Here is a 14,499-nt window from a genome sequence, read left to right as displayed (position 1 = left end):
GCTGAGCGGGAGCATCAACTGGCAATTCTCTTTTGCAAAGTCACAGCATTCTGCAATTTCAGCTGTTATTTTTTCTGCCTTCGCTGTGCATGACTGTACAAGTACCTTTTCAAGGAGGAGTTCGGAGCTCCTGATGTACATGCGAGGCATTTGGTGCCGCATGAGGCATAGTGATCATCCAGCTTCCTTCTTCACTTTAAATTAACTACACCATGTATTAGCATAGAAAGTATCACAGGACTGAAAGCTTTGTAGTAAAACCACAAGAACCGGGGCAGTCTAAGTGCATCCTACATTTCAGTGTTGCTAGCTCTGAAAACTACCGAGTGAGGACTTATGGAGCTAAGCACATGAGAAAACTTATGCGAATAGAAGAGAGAACACTTGCATAAGAAATACCATTTATCATGCACAATTACAAAAGCTATGAACAGAAGAGCATCTGAATGAGGATCATGAGATACCTTGTACTTCACCATGTAGAAATGGAAACACAGGTCATCACAACTAAGTTATGTACTGTTCAAACTCTTTGTTCACTTCACGAGATCTCATACCACCCGGACGATAGTCGGAACGATGAGTGCCATAAGGCTGGAGAGAGCACTGCAGGTCTTGTACATCAAACTGAATTCAGCATCGCACAAGTTGTGGTTTGTCAGCTGCGGCAGCAGATCTGAGGACAAAGTGTTCAGCACCTCGAGTTGCAGCTGCAGTACCTGGATCTTCTGTAAGTTGCCATGAAGCTTGCGCAAATGATGACCGCTGTGATAGTGAACACACCCGTGCTCTCCCATTATATCTGAAAACAGTCGCATATTTTGTAAGCTAATGGTTTTTCACTACAAATCTCAGCACATGTAAATCCAAGAAAGAGGGAAAGCAGACAGAAACATCCCAAACTGACCTTTTATTGTATTTATCCCATTGTGTGTTCCTTTTCATATTCCTCTCTCTCTCTACACATTATTCAATTTGACACTTGACTGTTCCTTTCCGGTATTTATATCAATGGAACAGCTGCTTCTGTGGATTAGTGGTGGAGAGTCTGCCTCTGGATTCCAAGACAGTGGGTTCAAACCCAGCAGAGATAGTCAAATTTTTGAAGGGCGGAAAAAAATCCATTCAACACTCCACGTCGTGCAATGTTGGCATGTAAAATATCTCTGGTGAAACATTTGGTGTTCACCCGACAAAATTAATTAAATCTCGGCCACAGACGCCTAAGAGAGATTCGGTTTACTCTGTCTGCCATCTAGTAGGCCTAGAGTCGAAACTGACGAGCAGACAGTAAGATGGTGTCAAATTTAAATGTCTGCACATGGTAGCTGAGGCCATACAATGACTATTAACAGATGGAATCCTCTTGTTCTTTTTTACATTTCTCTTGTGTTCCTCATCTTTTCCCCCTTGTATTCATCCCTGTCTTTCTTCCTACTCGACACTTCCCACACCAAGAGTGAAGTGTTGATGCCCACCCTCCGATGAAGCGGGAAGCAGAAACAAGCTCGCCACTGGTTGCGAAGGAACTAGTCAGCCTATTTATGATCTTCCTGTCCCCATTCACATCAGGCACCATCAAACCACATTCAATGAATGTTTCACATTTAAAAATCTTGACCCATTACTTCCCACCTTCTCGCCCTTAGAGATTCTGAAGCGGGACACCAGCTGGCGCTCAGGTGCAGGGAAGCACCCGCAGTTAACATTAAATAAATGCTCCTTTCTTCCATTCTCTTGTATGTCCCCCAACTCCCCCCACCTCACTCAGCGTCTACTTGCCAGAGGTGCCAAACTTTGAAGTGGGTTATCTGTAATCCCCACCATCAGAAAAGTTCTGAGTCAAATCTAAAGAATGTTCTTCTCCTCTCGATAGCCCGGCTCCATGGCTAAATGGATAGCATGTAGGCCTTTGGTCACAGGGGTCCCAGGTTCGATTCACGGCAGGGTTGGGAATTTTAACCTTAATTGGTTAATTTCACTGGCACGGGGGCTGGGTGTATGTGTTGTCTTCATCATGATTTCATCCTCAATACTACGCGCAGGTTGCCTATGGGCGTTAAATCGAAAGACCTGTACCTGGCGAGCCGAACATGTCCTCGGACACTCGCGGCACTAAAAGCCGTATGCCATTTCATTTCCTCTCGATAATACACGTCCTTAGCCCTTCTCAACAGCAATGTGTTCTAAGGTATATTATATTATGCAATAAAATTTGCACATCACCTGTTAGCACTGTGATAAAAAAATACTTTATAGCTTATTTTGAACTCAGCAGCTGCTTTTCAGTGTAGGTTTTCTTAAAGCATCCTTCCCCGTGCGATGTTTTCCTCTTCTGTACCATGAGTGATTCCAGTCTAAATGTACTTAATGTAGGCATGAGTGATTCCAGTCTAAATGTACTTAATGTAGGCACGAATTCTGTCTGATTTTTCCTACCAACAGTGAAAACTCCTTCTGTGGAAAAGTTAATGTGAGGTACACTTAATATAGTACTGGAAATATAACATTATCTAAGGTTCTATAATGGAAAAGAGCTGGGTAGAGTTCCATCATTCACAATGAATTTCATAACACTCATGGGTAGCAAAAGTAGCAGACTATCGAGTAAGTTAAGTTTCCAACCCACAAGCATTGAAATGAGGAGGGTTGAGCTCGAAAGAATTTAACGTTTTTCTTCGTTCTTTCTTTTCGCTGACATTCATTTTTTCCCTGATAATGTCACTTTTCCGTAATCATTTTCCCTTTGACCGTAATCATGAGATGAAATCCGTAATTGTTGGCACCTCTGACTGGCCAACAATGATCATCATCATTCTATCCTCCAGTGACGAAGGCTGCAGCCAAACATTTTGGACCCATGCTTTTCTTTTATGTGACTCTATCGTACATGGTAAGTTGTTGCTCTTCGTCTGTTTCCTAGACGTACATATATTTTTCTCCTGCTAGCTTTCTTTCTTGAGCATTTTTGAAGCCATCAGTGTATTAAGATGTAGAGAATTCCCTGTCCTTTTGTGTTTTCTTGTTTCTCCTCGTCTCTTCCCACACTGAGCTGTTCATTGTGTTACAGTAAGTAAACTTTTGTCCTGATCCTGAGGTGGTGCAGCTCTTTTCAGGCAAACCCCCAATGGAAGTGAGCTGCATGTGCAATTTCAACCACACACCAACCCTCCTACCATTCTTAAATTTCTGGCAGTGCCGGGAATCGAACCCGGACCCCCGAAGACGACAGCTAATAACACTAACCGTTACGCTACAGAGGCAGAGTTCCTTTTGTTCCCATCCCTCTATATATGACTGAAAATCTCTTCCTTCCTCCTATTATCCAGTTTTCTCCTTAACTTCCATTACCCACATCAAAACTGAAGACTTCTCAAGAATAGCCCACTCAATGAGTATGATTATCCTGTCTCAGTTGGAGGACTGATGAGGAGAGACCATCTGTATGAACATACAGAGTTTGACCTCTCACTACTCTGTGTTGACTTCATCCTTTATGAGTGAATCTACCCTCATTAACTTTCTTGCTTTCTTAACTTGATTTTTTTTTTTAAAATAATTTAATTTCTTTAATACACAAAATCAACCATTTTTCAAATGTGAGCACAAATTATGAATAGAAAAACTGATTATGGCTTTCATTCTGAATACTAGCCAAGTTATTGTTTTGGGTTAATAAATAGCCACATACCTGCCAACTTTACAAAACTAAACATCTGGAGATTTTGATATAAAAATATGGAAAAATCAGGAGAAATCAGGACATACAATTGGTCAAAACTGATTATTCTACATGTCTTGCGCAATACAATACTATGATATATTTATAACACTTATTGTCCCAAACCCCGACTGTTGCTATAACGAGGCTACAAGGCTCAATATGACACACCTCTATTACCTCACAGGAAGTATGTGAGTGAGATGATCGGTCTCTAATAAGCCTTCCGAAAATAGTATGTACTCATGCTCCACATGTATGTATTGGTCATACACTTAAATGCCATTACTTAGCAAATGCATAACTTAATATATTGCATCAAGCGCCTGCACAATTATGCGAAGCGCAATGCTATTTGTATCAAATAACTAGCTGTTGTACCCGTGCTTCGCTATGGAATTCTCAGAAAGACTGTACTTATAGTTTTCCCAACTGAAGTCGACATAGGTCATTACAATGATGTCAGTATGAATGTCACGATTAAAAGTAATGCTGTCATATTAAATATTTGATAAAATGAAAAACAGCACAATTTCTCACTTTTAAAGAAAAGTACCACAGTGTTGATCTAACAAATTCAAAGTTCCAGAGCTAGAATGACCAGGCCGCAGACAGCCGCTAACACTCCTGTGCCATTATTCCATTTAAGATAATGCTTGTTGTTTAAAGGGACCTAATATCTACGCCATCGATCCCTAATGGTACAAAATGCGACAAAATGTAATGACAATTTAAAAGTCCAAAATCATCCACTGACCAGAATTCAAAACGTGCTGTTCCTCACATAGTGGCTACTAATCATAGGCAAGGCAGACCCATGGTGTCACTCAAGAGTGTGGTACTGATCACAGGTACTGTAAAACTCACCCTGATTTATACACTGTTGCTACTAATCACAAATCTACTGTGTACCTAACAGTGGTACTACGCGCAAGTAAAAGCGACCCAGCGTGGTGGTACTAATTATAAGTAGTCTCAAGGATCTATTGTGTACCTAACATAGTGGTACTATGTGCAAGTAAAAGAGACCCAGCGTGGTGGTACTAATTATAAGTAGTCTCATGGTTCTAATTCAAACATCCCTAGGTTGCCCCTTTTAGTCGCCTCTTACGACAAGCAGGGGATATGGGTGTATTCTTCGCCTGCATCCCCACACACAGTGGGGTGTGTGTTTGGTCCACGAGAGTTATTTTATTTCGCCCAAGTCCGCCGGCAAGCCGGTTAGGACCACCCTATCCACCACCTGGAACGCGCTACGTGGTAGTATTACCTCTCCCCCTGCTACGCCAACGTAGTAGGTTCGTAGTTATTCCATTGAGTGTGCACACCGCTCATTCCAATCACTGCCTCAGAGTAGGAATCAAATAGCTGGAATACTATGATGATCCACTGTGTTACGTACCAGTAGTATCAGAAAATTTATGAACCAGAGGAATGGCTACTTCCCGCCAATATTCAAGCAGGCCGTTATACTAGGTATGCAGCAGTAATCCCATCTAATGGCAGCAGAATACACAAAGCACATCACAACAAACAATGGTCAATGTAATGTTATTGTTGATCTATTTTATAAGCTGTCTATATTGCAGGCTTTCACATTTAGTTTTCTTCTGACTCTGTGATATTAGAGCATCTGATGTAAAGTGAGTCCCCTTTCTTTATGACTCCCTCTTGTGTTATTATTCAAGTGATCGTTCCTTCATGACTTTTTCCTCATTCTTATAATTATCTTCACAATACTACTATAGTCAGTACAGTAAAACTGAAGAAGACATAAATAATCTACCATTTCACTCAGCGTGAATACAATTATTTATGGCCTAGATTGTAGCAACTTATTCCCCGACTTTATATACCGAGTTTCATTAAATTATCTTCAGCCATTTTCTCGTGATGCGTACATACATACATACATACATACATACATTACGGAAAATTAAAACGTGCATTTCTCCTTGTTACTGTGGTCTGTATTGTGATTGACCTGTCTAAAGCATTTGGTAGAGTGGATCATGGGAGACTACTAGCAAAAATGAATGCAATTGGACTAGACAAAAGAGTGACTGAAGGGGTTACTCTATTTATAGAAAATAGATCTAAAAGAATTAGGGTAGGCGAAGCTTTATCTGACACTGTAATAAATAAGAGGGGAATTCCTCAAGTCAGTATTATTGGACCTTTATGTTTTCTTATATATAAATGATACGAGTTCCTTCAGGCTAGCAATCTGTCGGAAGGACATTTGATTGCTTTCAAGTCTTGCAAAAAATAAAAATAAAATAAAATGCAAGACCGTAACAGGACACATGGCCCAATACTTGGAAGGATGATGATGATGATGATGATAAATGATATGAGTAAAGGAGTGAAATCAGAGATAAGGCTTTTTGTGGATGAAGTTATTCTGTACAGAGTAATAAATAACTTACAAGATTGTGAGAAACTGCAAAATGACCTCGATAATATTGCGAGATGAACAGTAGGCAATGGTGTGATGATAAACGGGGTTAAAAGTCAGGTTGTGAGTTTCACAAATAGTAAAAGTCCTCTCAGTTTTAATTACTGCGTTGATGGGGTGAAAGTTCCTTTTGGGGAACATTGTAAATATTTAGGTGTTAATATAAGGAAAAATCTTCATTGGGGTAATCACATAAATGGGATTGTAAATAAAGGATAATGATCTCTGCACTTGGTTATGATGGTGTTTAGGGGTTGTAGTAAGGATGTAAAGGAGAGGGCATATAAGTCAGTAGTAAGACCCCAACTAGAGTACGGTTCCAGCGTATGGGACCCTCACCAGGATTACTTGATTCAAGAACTGGAAAAAATTGGCTTTATGCCCACTAACTACTTTGACAGTTTTCGGAGATGCCGAGGTGCCAGAATTTAGTCACGCAGGACTTCTTTTACGTGCCAGTAAATCTACCGACACGAGGCTGACATATTTGAGCACCTTCAAATACCACCGGACTGAGCCAGGATCGAACCTGCCAATGTGGGGTCAGAAGCCAGCGCCTCAACTGTCTCAACCACTCAGCCCGGCCAGCCAATAAGAACAGGAATTCTGGCCACATGCCAGCTAATAAAAGACGCATCTTCAGCTACACACAGTGGGTCGGCATTCACAGTGACCCACACGAGAATGGCCTTCAGCCACTGAAGCAACATTCTGAAACTGTGGGAGTTTCAGAACATATTTAAAGTTCCGCAGTCATTAACTTCAAATCGAGAGATCGGGAAACTGATCAGGAAATCGGGAAGTGATGTAAAAAAAAAAATATAGAGTCTTCCGCCTAAATTGGGAGAGTGGGCAGGTATAAATATGGCAGATTCACATAATTTCTGGTTTCTTTGCTTTTGGCTGAACTAAATTCCTGCAATACAGATGAATAGTGTAGGCTAGCAACTAAGTCCATTTCGGTCAACAGGATTGCTAAAGAGGACAGTCTGTCTTGACGAATTGTGGCTCTTAAGGTACAGTTTTACCAACACCAGTTTAGATAATCTCTGCACCTACTACAGCAATGGGAATTGTCAGTGTGATTCTCAGTGCCACCTGGGTATTGGGAGTACACTTCATTTAAATTTTTTTTGACATGAACGGCAAGCAATCGAGCACTTGATATCACTGCCACAGTTCTGCAGAACATCGTCAACTCTTCAAATAACTCCTCCCCATTAATATGAGGTGGTCAGTCCTTGGGCATGAGTACTTGTTGCAGATTCTTGCAATAACACAGACACTTGTCATGTTTCAACTCCATCATGATGTTCTGCAACCCTTCTCTATGGATTGAATCATATGCCCTGAAGAAATCTATAAAGAGATAATGAACCAACTCGTTGTGTTCCCACACCTTATCATTAATAGTCTTAATTGCAAATAAGATCTGTAGTGGATCTGTTACTACGAAAACCATTCTGAAAGTCCCCAATAACATTTTCAGCAAATGGTTTTAAATGCTGTAAAAGAATAAAAGACAGAATTTTGTAGGCCGTATTTTCAAGTGATATACCATACCACCTTATCGCCTCCTTTATGAATTGGGACACTAAGTGGTTCCTGCCATTCTTTTGGAATAACTTCATTGTGCCATATCCTTAGAAAGATCTTATATATATATTTATGTAATCTTTCTCCTCCATATTTAATAAGCCCAGCAGGAATGTTGTCACTACCTGAAGCTTTATTGTTTTTAAAACATATAATACTTTATAATATCTCTTGATATGATGGCTCTGGTATTTGTTCTTCAGATGGGGAACTAGATGGTTTACCAATACAGGTTTCTGGATCAGCACAATTCATCAGGGAATCGAAGTATTGCTTACAGTAATTTAATAATTTGTCCTGATCAGCAATTAAATTTCCAGACTTATCTCTCATAATATTTGATCTTGGTTGAAATACTTTTTTAACTGTGTTGACAATTCTATACATCTTGCGGGTGTTCCTGTTTCTGTAGTCATCTTGGATTGATTCTATTTGTTGTCTCAGGTAGACTTTTTTTTTTCTACAAATTAATTTACTACATTCTTTCTGTTTTTCTCTGTATAGTTCAACATCTACAATTTTATTAGACTGCAGCCACTTATTATGCCATATTGCCACTTCATTGACTGCATCTTGACATGTCTCATTTAACCATTTCTTTTCCTTACTAACACCTTTTTGATATCACTTTTATTGCTACTGTTGTCATGATTTGTTTTGTGTTATTCCACATTCGTTCACAAACTTCGTGATTTGTTTCATCAATGTCTTCTATAGGATCTTCTCCCAGAATATCAAATCTGTTTGTAATTTCCACATCATACTTTAATTTTATCCTCCTGTTTCAGTTTCTCAGTGTCAACTTTGCATCTTTCCTCAGTCTGTGACCTACAAGAGGTTTTCAATTTAATTTTAACAGAAGCAATTATATTGTGATCGGATACTATCTGAGCTCCTCTGTAAGCTCTGATATCAGTTATGGAGCTTCTATGCCTGTTATCAATTAGTACACGATCTATCTGATTGGCAGTCTTCCCATCACACAAATACCATGTTTCCTTATGTATTTATTTATGTGGGAAAGTTTGTGGAAGTAGGGAAATTGATTAGTCTAATGGCATTATCATTGCTTTCATCATGCAGACTTTCCCTTCCTATAGTTGGCACAAAAACTTCCTTTCCAAGTATTGCATTGAAATCACCCAAAATCATTTTGACATCATGTTTGGGTAATTTATTCCACAGTTCTAACAAATCCTCATAAAAGGAGTCTTTAACGTGATCATCCTTGTTGTTTGTGGGGGCATGGCAGTTCACCAGTGATATGTCAAACAATTTAGAATGTACCCTCAAACAGCATAGTCTTTCATTCACATGTTCAAAGGACAGCACTGATGATATTAGTGAATTTTGGACACAAAATGCAGTACAAAATTTGTGGGGGCCAGTTTCTTTACCACTCTTAAAAAATGTATACTTCTCCACGTCCTGTATACCATTACCTAATAATCTAGTCTCTTGAATTGCAGCAATTCCCACTCTATACTATATTTTGAAGGATCCAGTTTTATACAGGGTTCTTACATTCCAAAATCATATTCGTAAAGCCAATTTCCATTGCAGGGTCATCATATTTTGATACTCATTCTTATTTATCTGAGGCAAATGTGAGATATTCGTAACAACCTTTTTTTTTTTTTTTTTTTTTTTTTTTTTTTTTTTTTTTTTTTTTGCAATATAGCAGTTAACCCTATGTGCAACCCCCAACCTGGAGGGCCAGATACTTTTCTGTCAGGGTTGCCACACCTTAGCCGAGTAGTCTCAGGTTTTTTTTTTTTTTTTTTTGCTTTACGTCGCACCAACACAAATAGGTCTTATGGCGACGATGGGACAGAAAAAGCCCAGGAATGGGAAGGAAGCGGCCGTGGCCTTAATTAAGGTACAGCCCCAGCACTTGCCTTTTGTGAAAATGGGAAACCATGGAAAACCATCTTCGGGGCTGCCGACAGTGGGGTTCGAACCCGCTATCTCCTGGATGCGAGCTCACAGCTGCACGCTCCTAACCACACGGCCAACTCGCCCGGTAGTCTCAGTTTTAAGGCGCCAGGTACTCGCCCTCACCCCTTCTATTAGAATAGGATTTTCTGGTTATAATGTATAGCAGGTGGTCCGTCAGCCAAATATTTCTTGAGTTTTAGCAGGTACGCTTACTCGACATGGGTGCAGCCCCCAAGGTTCTCAACCAGCCGATGCTTGGGATACCCATTCAGGTCTTCAATGGAGTGGTCTCACGTTCTCTTCCTCATCCTATGCCATTGGCCATCTAGTGGCTCTTCCGTTTTTAGGAGCAGTTTCTCACTCCAAGGGCAAGAGAGTGCCCTTCCTTCCACCCACTCATCCGCCTCCTAGGAGGCTGTTGGCATTTGGTAGATAGTGGTCTCCTTACATCGGGAGATACGCGGTCATGTCTATCACAACACAAAAATATTTTCTCTTCAAATTTAGATTTAAACGACATCCACTTTATCCTGGCTCTCATAACCAGACATGCCAACTTTCAAAAGTGAAAAAATCAGGAGAAATTTGGCAGTGAATCGCAACGTATTACATCACTGATGACAAGACGTACTAATTCATTATAATTCAATAAATTTACAACTCTATTTGGCCTACATATATACATATTTTTTTCTTTTCATTATTTATATGTGAATACTAAATATGGCACATAACTGAACTTTAGGAACATGTGACTTCTCATCCTTCAACATGATGAACACATTATGACTAATTGTTGTTCAACACACACGTAGTTGACTTAGCCCTCTGCAGAAACTCAGAACTAAATTTTTACTCAAAGCACTTATCTTGCTGAACTAGTTTTAAGGTTAAAAGTTTCTCCAAGGTTTGTTCAGACAGCAAGGATCTGAACTGTGTTTTTGTCTTTGTGACTGCTAAAATACTTTCACAATGTTAGCTCCAGTGGCATCACCTTCTAAATTAGGCACAGAGAGTAGACACCCCTGAATTTCATTGAGTTCAGGCCCAAAAAATGTTACAACAGTAGGATATATTTTCAAGTCTTTTATTGCTACCATCAGTAGCAACAGAAAATGCATTCACCTGCAAATGTGATAAAATGTTCGCCCTTTCTTCCATGCACATTTCTGTAATGATAGCCGCTGTTTTTGTTCTAGAACACCCATATCGTTTAGCGATTTCCAAATCAGGAAACATTTTATGAAACAAAGGCCCCGCATGGTCGGCACAATTTACAGGCAGGTTATGTTCTACGATAAATGACGTAAATAAAGCCTCAGCATTCGTCACGGGATTTACATCTTAGTTTTTACATGAAAAGTTCAGATTCTGGTTTCTTTCTACACACTGGACACTCCTTATATTTTTTCGTTTGCATGTTCGAGTAAATCGCACTTCTCGCCATGCACAACTGAAAAATCACACCTACATATAGTACAGAATGTGATCGTTGGTCCCTTCCTGGATTCACTGAAACACAGAAACTCTTCCATATAAGCATTTTTAATTACTGCATCATATTTCTTTTTTGACATTTTGGCCAAAACAAATATTAAGACATACACAAGCACTTAAGCAGGTCCTGCCTCGAGTAGACATCTATGGCATGCTACTTCTGAGGTTAGGTTACTCCCTTGCGACTTCCACTTCTTATTAAGCTGTTTGAGTATTCGACTGTATTATAGACCAAAGAGGAACACATGGCTGGCCACCGTGCCCCATACTGCCATCCGGTTGTGAATATTAGAACTACTATTGACCAGCCATATTCAGCCATATATCGATAGAACAAGGAAATGCACGGGAGTTTAAAATAATAAGAAAATGACTGAAACTGCTCTGAAAATAAGGGGATCAGTCCCGCCAATCAGGAGATTGGGAAGAACAATGAAAAATCGGGAGTCTCCCGCTTAAATCAGGAGAGTTGGCATACCTGTATAACCAAAGTATGTACATACTAATGCTGAGTGGAGACAAGGCAGGACTTCATTAAGAGAAGTTCTACATTTCAAATTCCTAGGTGTTTTGACAGAAATAAACAATTATTGAGCGTGACTTGATGGAATCTGATGTTCTTTTAAGAACGAAACACGTCATTCTTTGTTTAATAGTGTGTATTTTTATTCCTTGTTTAACCCACTCAACGCCAAACCCGTATATATACGTTTTGGTACAGTGTGTACTTCACCGATCACATAAATGAACAGGATATGGATATAATGTCATGCTCTGAAATTCTGTGGAAATGCAGAAAGACGTTCTGTACGGTAGATATACCACTCCATTTCGCATGTTCTGAAAGCGATCTGATGTTATTTCAGCTTCGCTGGAGTGGAACATTTTCCCCAGAAATGTGTAGCCATCATGGCATCTTGAAGTATACATTCATCTCTTGTTGATGAAGAAATGGAATGTTTCCTCATAAATAGTGATTCTGGAGTGCTATATTTTGATAAATATCTAAGTGGCGATACTGAACTACAAGAAAATGCGAGACAAAGTAGTAATGATGAATTTCATGCGGAATTGTCATCCCCTCCTGAAATAAATACTTTTTTCACCAAATGTTAATGATTTTGATAATACCAGTTCTTCGATCAACAATTTTTCATTATATTTCAGTAATATCACTGAGCGGAGTAGGCGTGCGTGTTAACATGCTACGGCTATGGAGCCAAGCTCTGCATTCGATAGGCAAGTGGGTTTGAACCCTACCGTCAGCTGTTCAAAGAATTTTTTTTAACTTTGGTTTCCCTTTTGCACTCCCAAGACAATGCCGGGAGAGTTCCTATTCATAAGCCACAGCCGATTCCTTCCACTTCCTTACCCAGTTTCAATCACGATCATTTGGTTTGCATCAGGAAGGGCATAATCTTACTTCATCGCTGACCCCGTATTGGGCTGCGAGGCTAAGAGGACGATATGCATTCCATTAATAGTATCAGTAAAAATTTACCTGTAAAAGCGCTTCTTCCTTAAAAAAAAAAAAAAAAAAAAAAAAAAAAAAAAAAAAAAAAAAAAAAAAAGGAACGGCCTTTAGGGTTCGCCAGGTCATCAAAAGTAGGCAGTGAAAAGGTTATGTTATAGTATAAGCTTCAGGTATCTAGGACCCCGCCTACAGACTGATGGTAGGGTATGTGATGAAGTGCGAAATAGGATAAAGGCAGCATGGATGAAATGGAGAGAAGTCACAGCGGTTCTCTACGACAGAAGGATGCCACTACATCTGAAGTCCAAAATATACCGCATGACAGTATGTCCTGTTGCTTTACACAGTATTCAATGTCGACTAGCTGACAAAGCTACAGAGTGCAATTCCACACAATGGAAATGTGTATGCTCCATTGGTTAATGGGCATCACACACCCGCATCATGTCAAATAAGACACCATCCGCCAGCAAATGGGCATTGCACCCATCACTGAGAAGGCACGGGAAAAACGTATTCAATGGTATGGTCACATCCTGCGTGCTGATGCAGCTAGAACCATTGCCAATTTCACCCACACCTTTGAAATTAATGGGCAATGACCACGCGGACGTCCACAGCAGCGCTGGCATGACACAGTGAATGCTGATATGAAGACTCTGGACTTAAGACCACAGATGCCCAAGACCGTGCAAAATGGCGAGCCAAGATTAGAACAGCGGACCTGCACCAGCGGGAAAACGCTAGGAAGATGAATATTATAGAGTAATATTGATACTGAACTTGTGTTTGAGAGACTAAAAGCTTTTAAGTTGCATTTAACCGAGTCGAAACTGGAAAATAACAACAATAAGGGGAACTGATGAGTCGGATATGAAGTTCTACTGTGGCAAATGTAAACTACAAGCAAATGCAGAAACAGGAGTTGTTGGCTGTGAGGACAGATGCTAAAACTCATTCCACACAGGGAATGTACAAGAGTAACAAAAAAAGAATCTGATATACTTAAAAGAAGTACCCGCAACTTGATAAGGTTGTGTAACATCTGCAAAAAGCAATTACAAGTGGGTCAAGCTGATGATAATTTTCAGACTCTAAAGAAAGAGATAGAAGATTCAAACGTCTTCATCTTCTTTTTCTTCCTATTCTTCTTCTTCTACCGCTTTTCCCACATCTGTGGGGTTGTGGGTGCAAACTGTGAATAATAACTAAACTTATGTCGTAATGGTCCAACTTTTCAATAATATAATCATGCAATGTTTACATTATATTTCTAATCTAGGAACTAGTTTTGGCCTTGGCTGGCCATAATCAGCCTTAATGAAAAACTGTACAAACACACACAATGACATTAACATCTGGGATGAACTATGTGCACAACATATAAAATATGACAAAATTAAAATCAGGCTCTAAAATGTGTTGCATCATGTTAAAATGTTCCATTAGTGCTTGTTGTTGGACAATGTTAATGGTTGAACCAAGGGCGGCACATGAAGATAGGGTTAAACTGGCATGTTCTTAATTTGCAGCTGGTAGACATTCGCAATTCAATGCGGTGCCCATGAAGTTAACCTTTCGTTGCAGCAGGTGATGCGTGGCCTACTGTTGTGTGCCTCGTACTAACGGTTGAGTCGCACATGTGGATGTGGACCTGTTTTACGGTTGGATGACCTTCCTGATGCCAACCCTGTATGGAGGGATGTAATCACTATTGCGTGTTTCTGTGGTGGTTGGTAGTGTAGTGTGTTGCCTGAATATGAAGATGAAAAATGTTGGGACAAACAAAAACACCAAGTACCTGAGCCAGAAGAA

General features: G+C 39.8%; 1 protein-coding gene across 2 annotated transcripts in view; it reads right to left on the bottom strand.

Annotated features, from left to right (window-relative positions):
- Positions 1–389: 389 nt before the first annotated feature.
- Positions 390–14,499, bottom strand: part of LOC136857390 (uncharacterized) — a 33,243-nt gene continuing 19,133 nt past the window's right edge. For both annotated transcript variants that reach the window (XM_067136022.2, XM_067136023.2), the window contains one exon: positions 390–802. In XM_067136022.2, the coding sequence (XP_066992123.2) occupies positions 552–802 (251 nt within the window). In that variant the 3' untranslated portion in view covers positions 390–551. The remainder of the gene's footprint in view (positions 803–14,499) is intronic.

Source organism: Anabrus simplex, chromosome 1 (assembly GCF_040414725.1).
Source record: "Anabrus simplex isolate iqAnaSimp1 chromosome 1, ASM4041472v1, whole genome shotgun sequence".
Taxonomy (NCBI): Eukaryota; Metazoa; Arthropoda; class Insecta; order Orthoptera; family Tettigoniidae; genus Anabrus; species Anabrus simplex.
The sequence above is the reverse complement of the archived record's forward strand: the minus strand, read 5'-3'. Positions and strand labels throughout refer to the sequence as shown.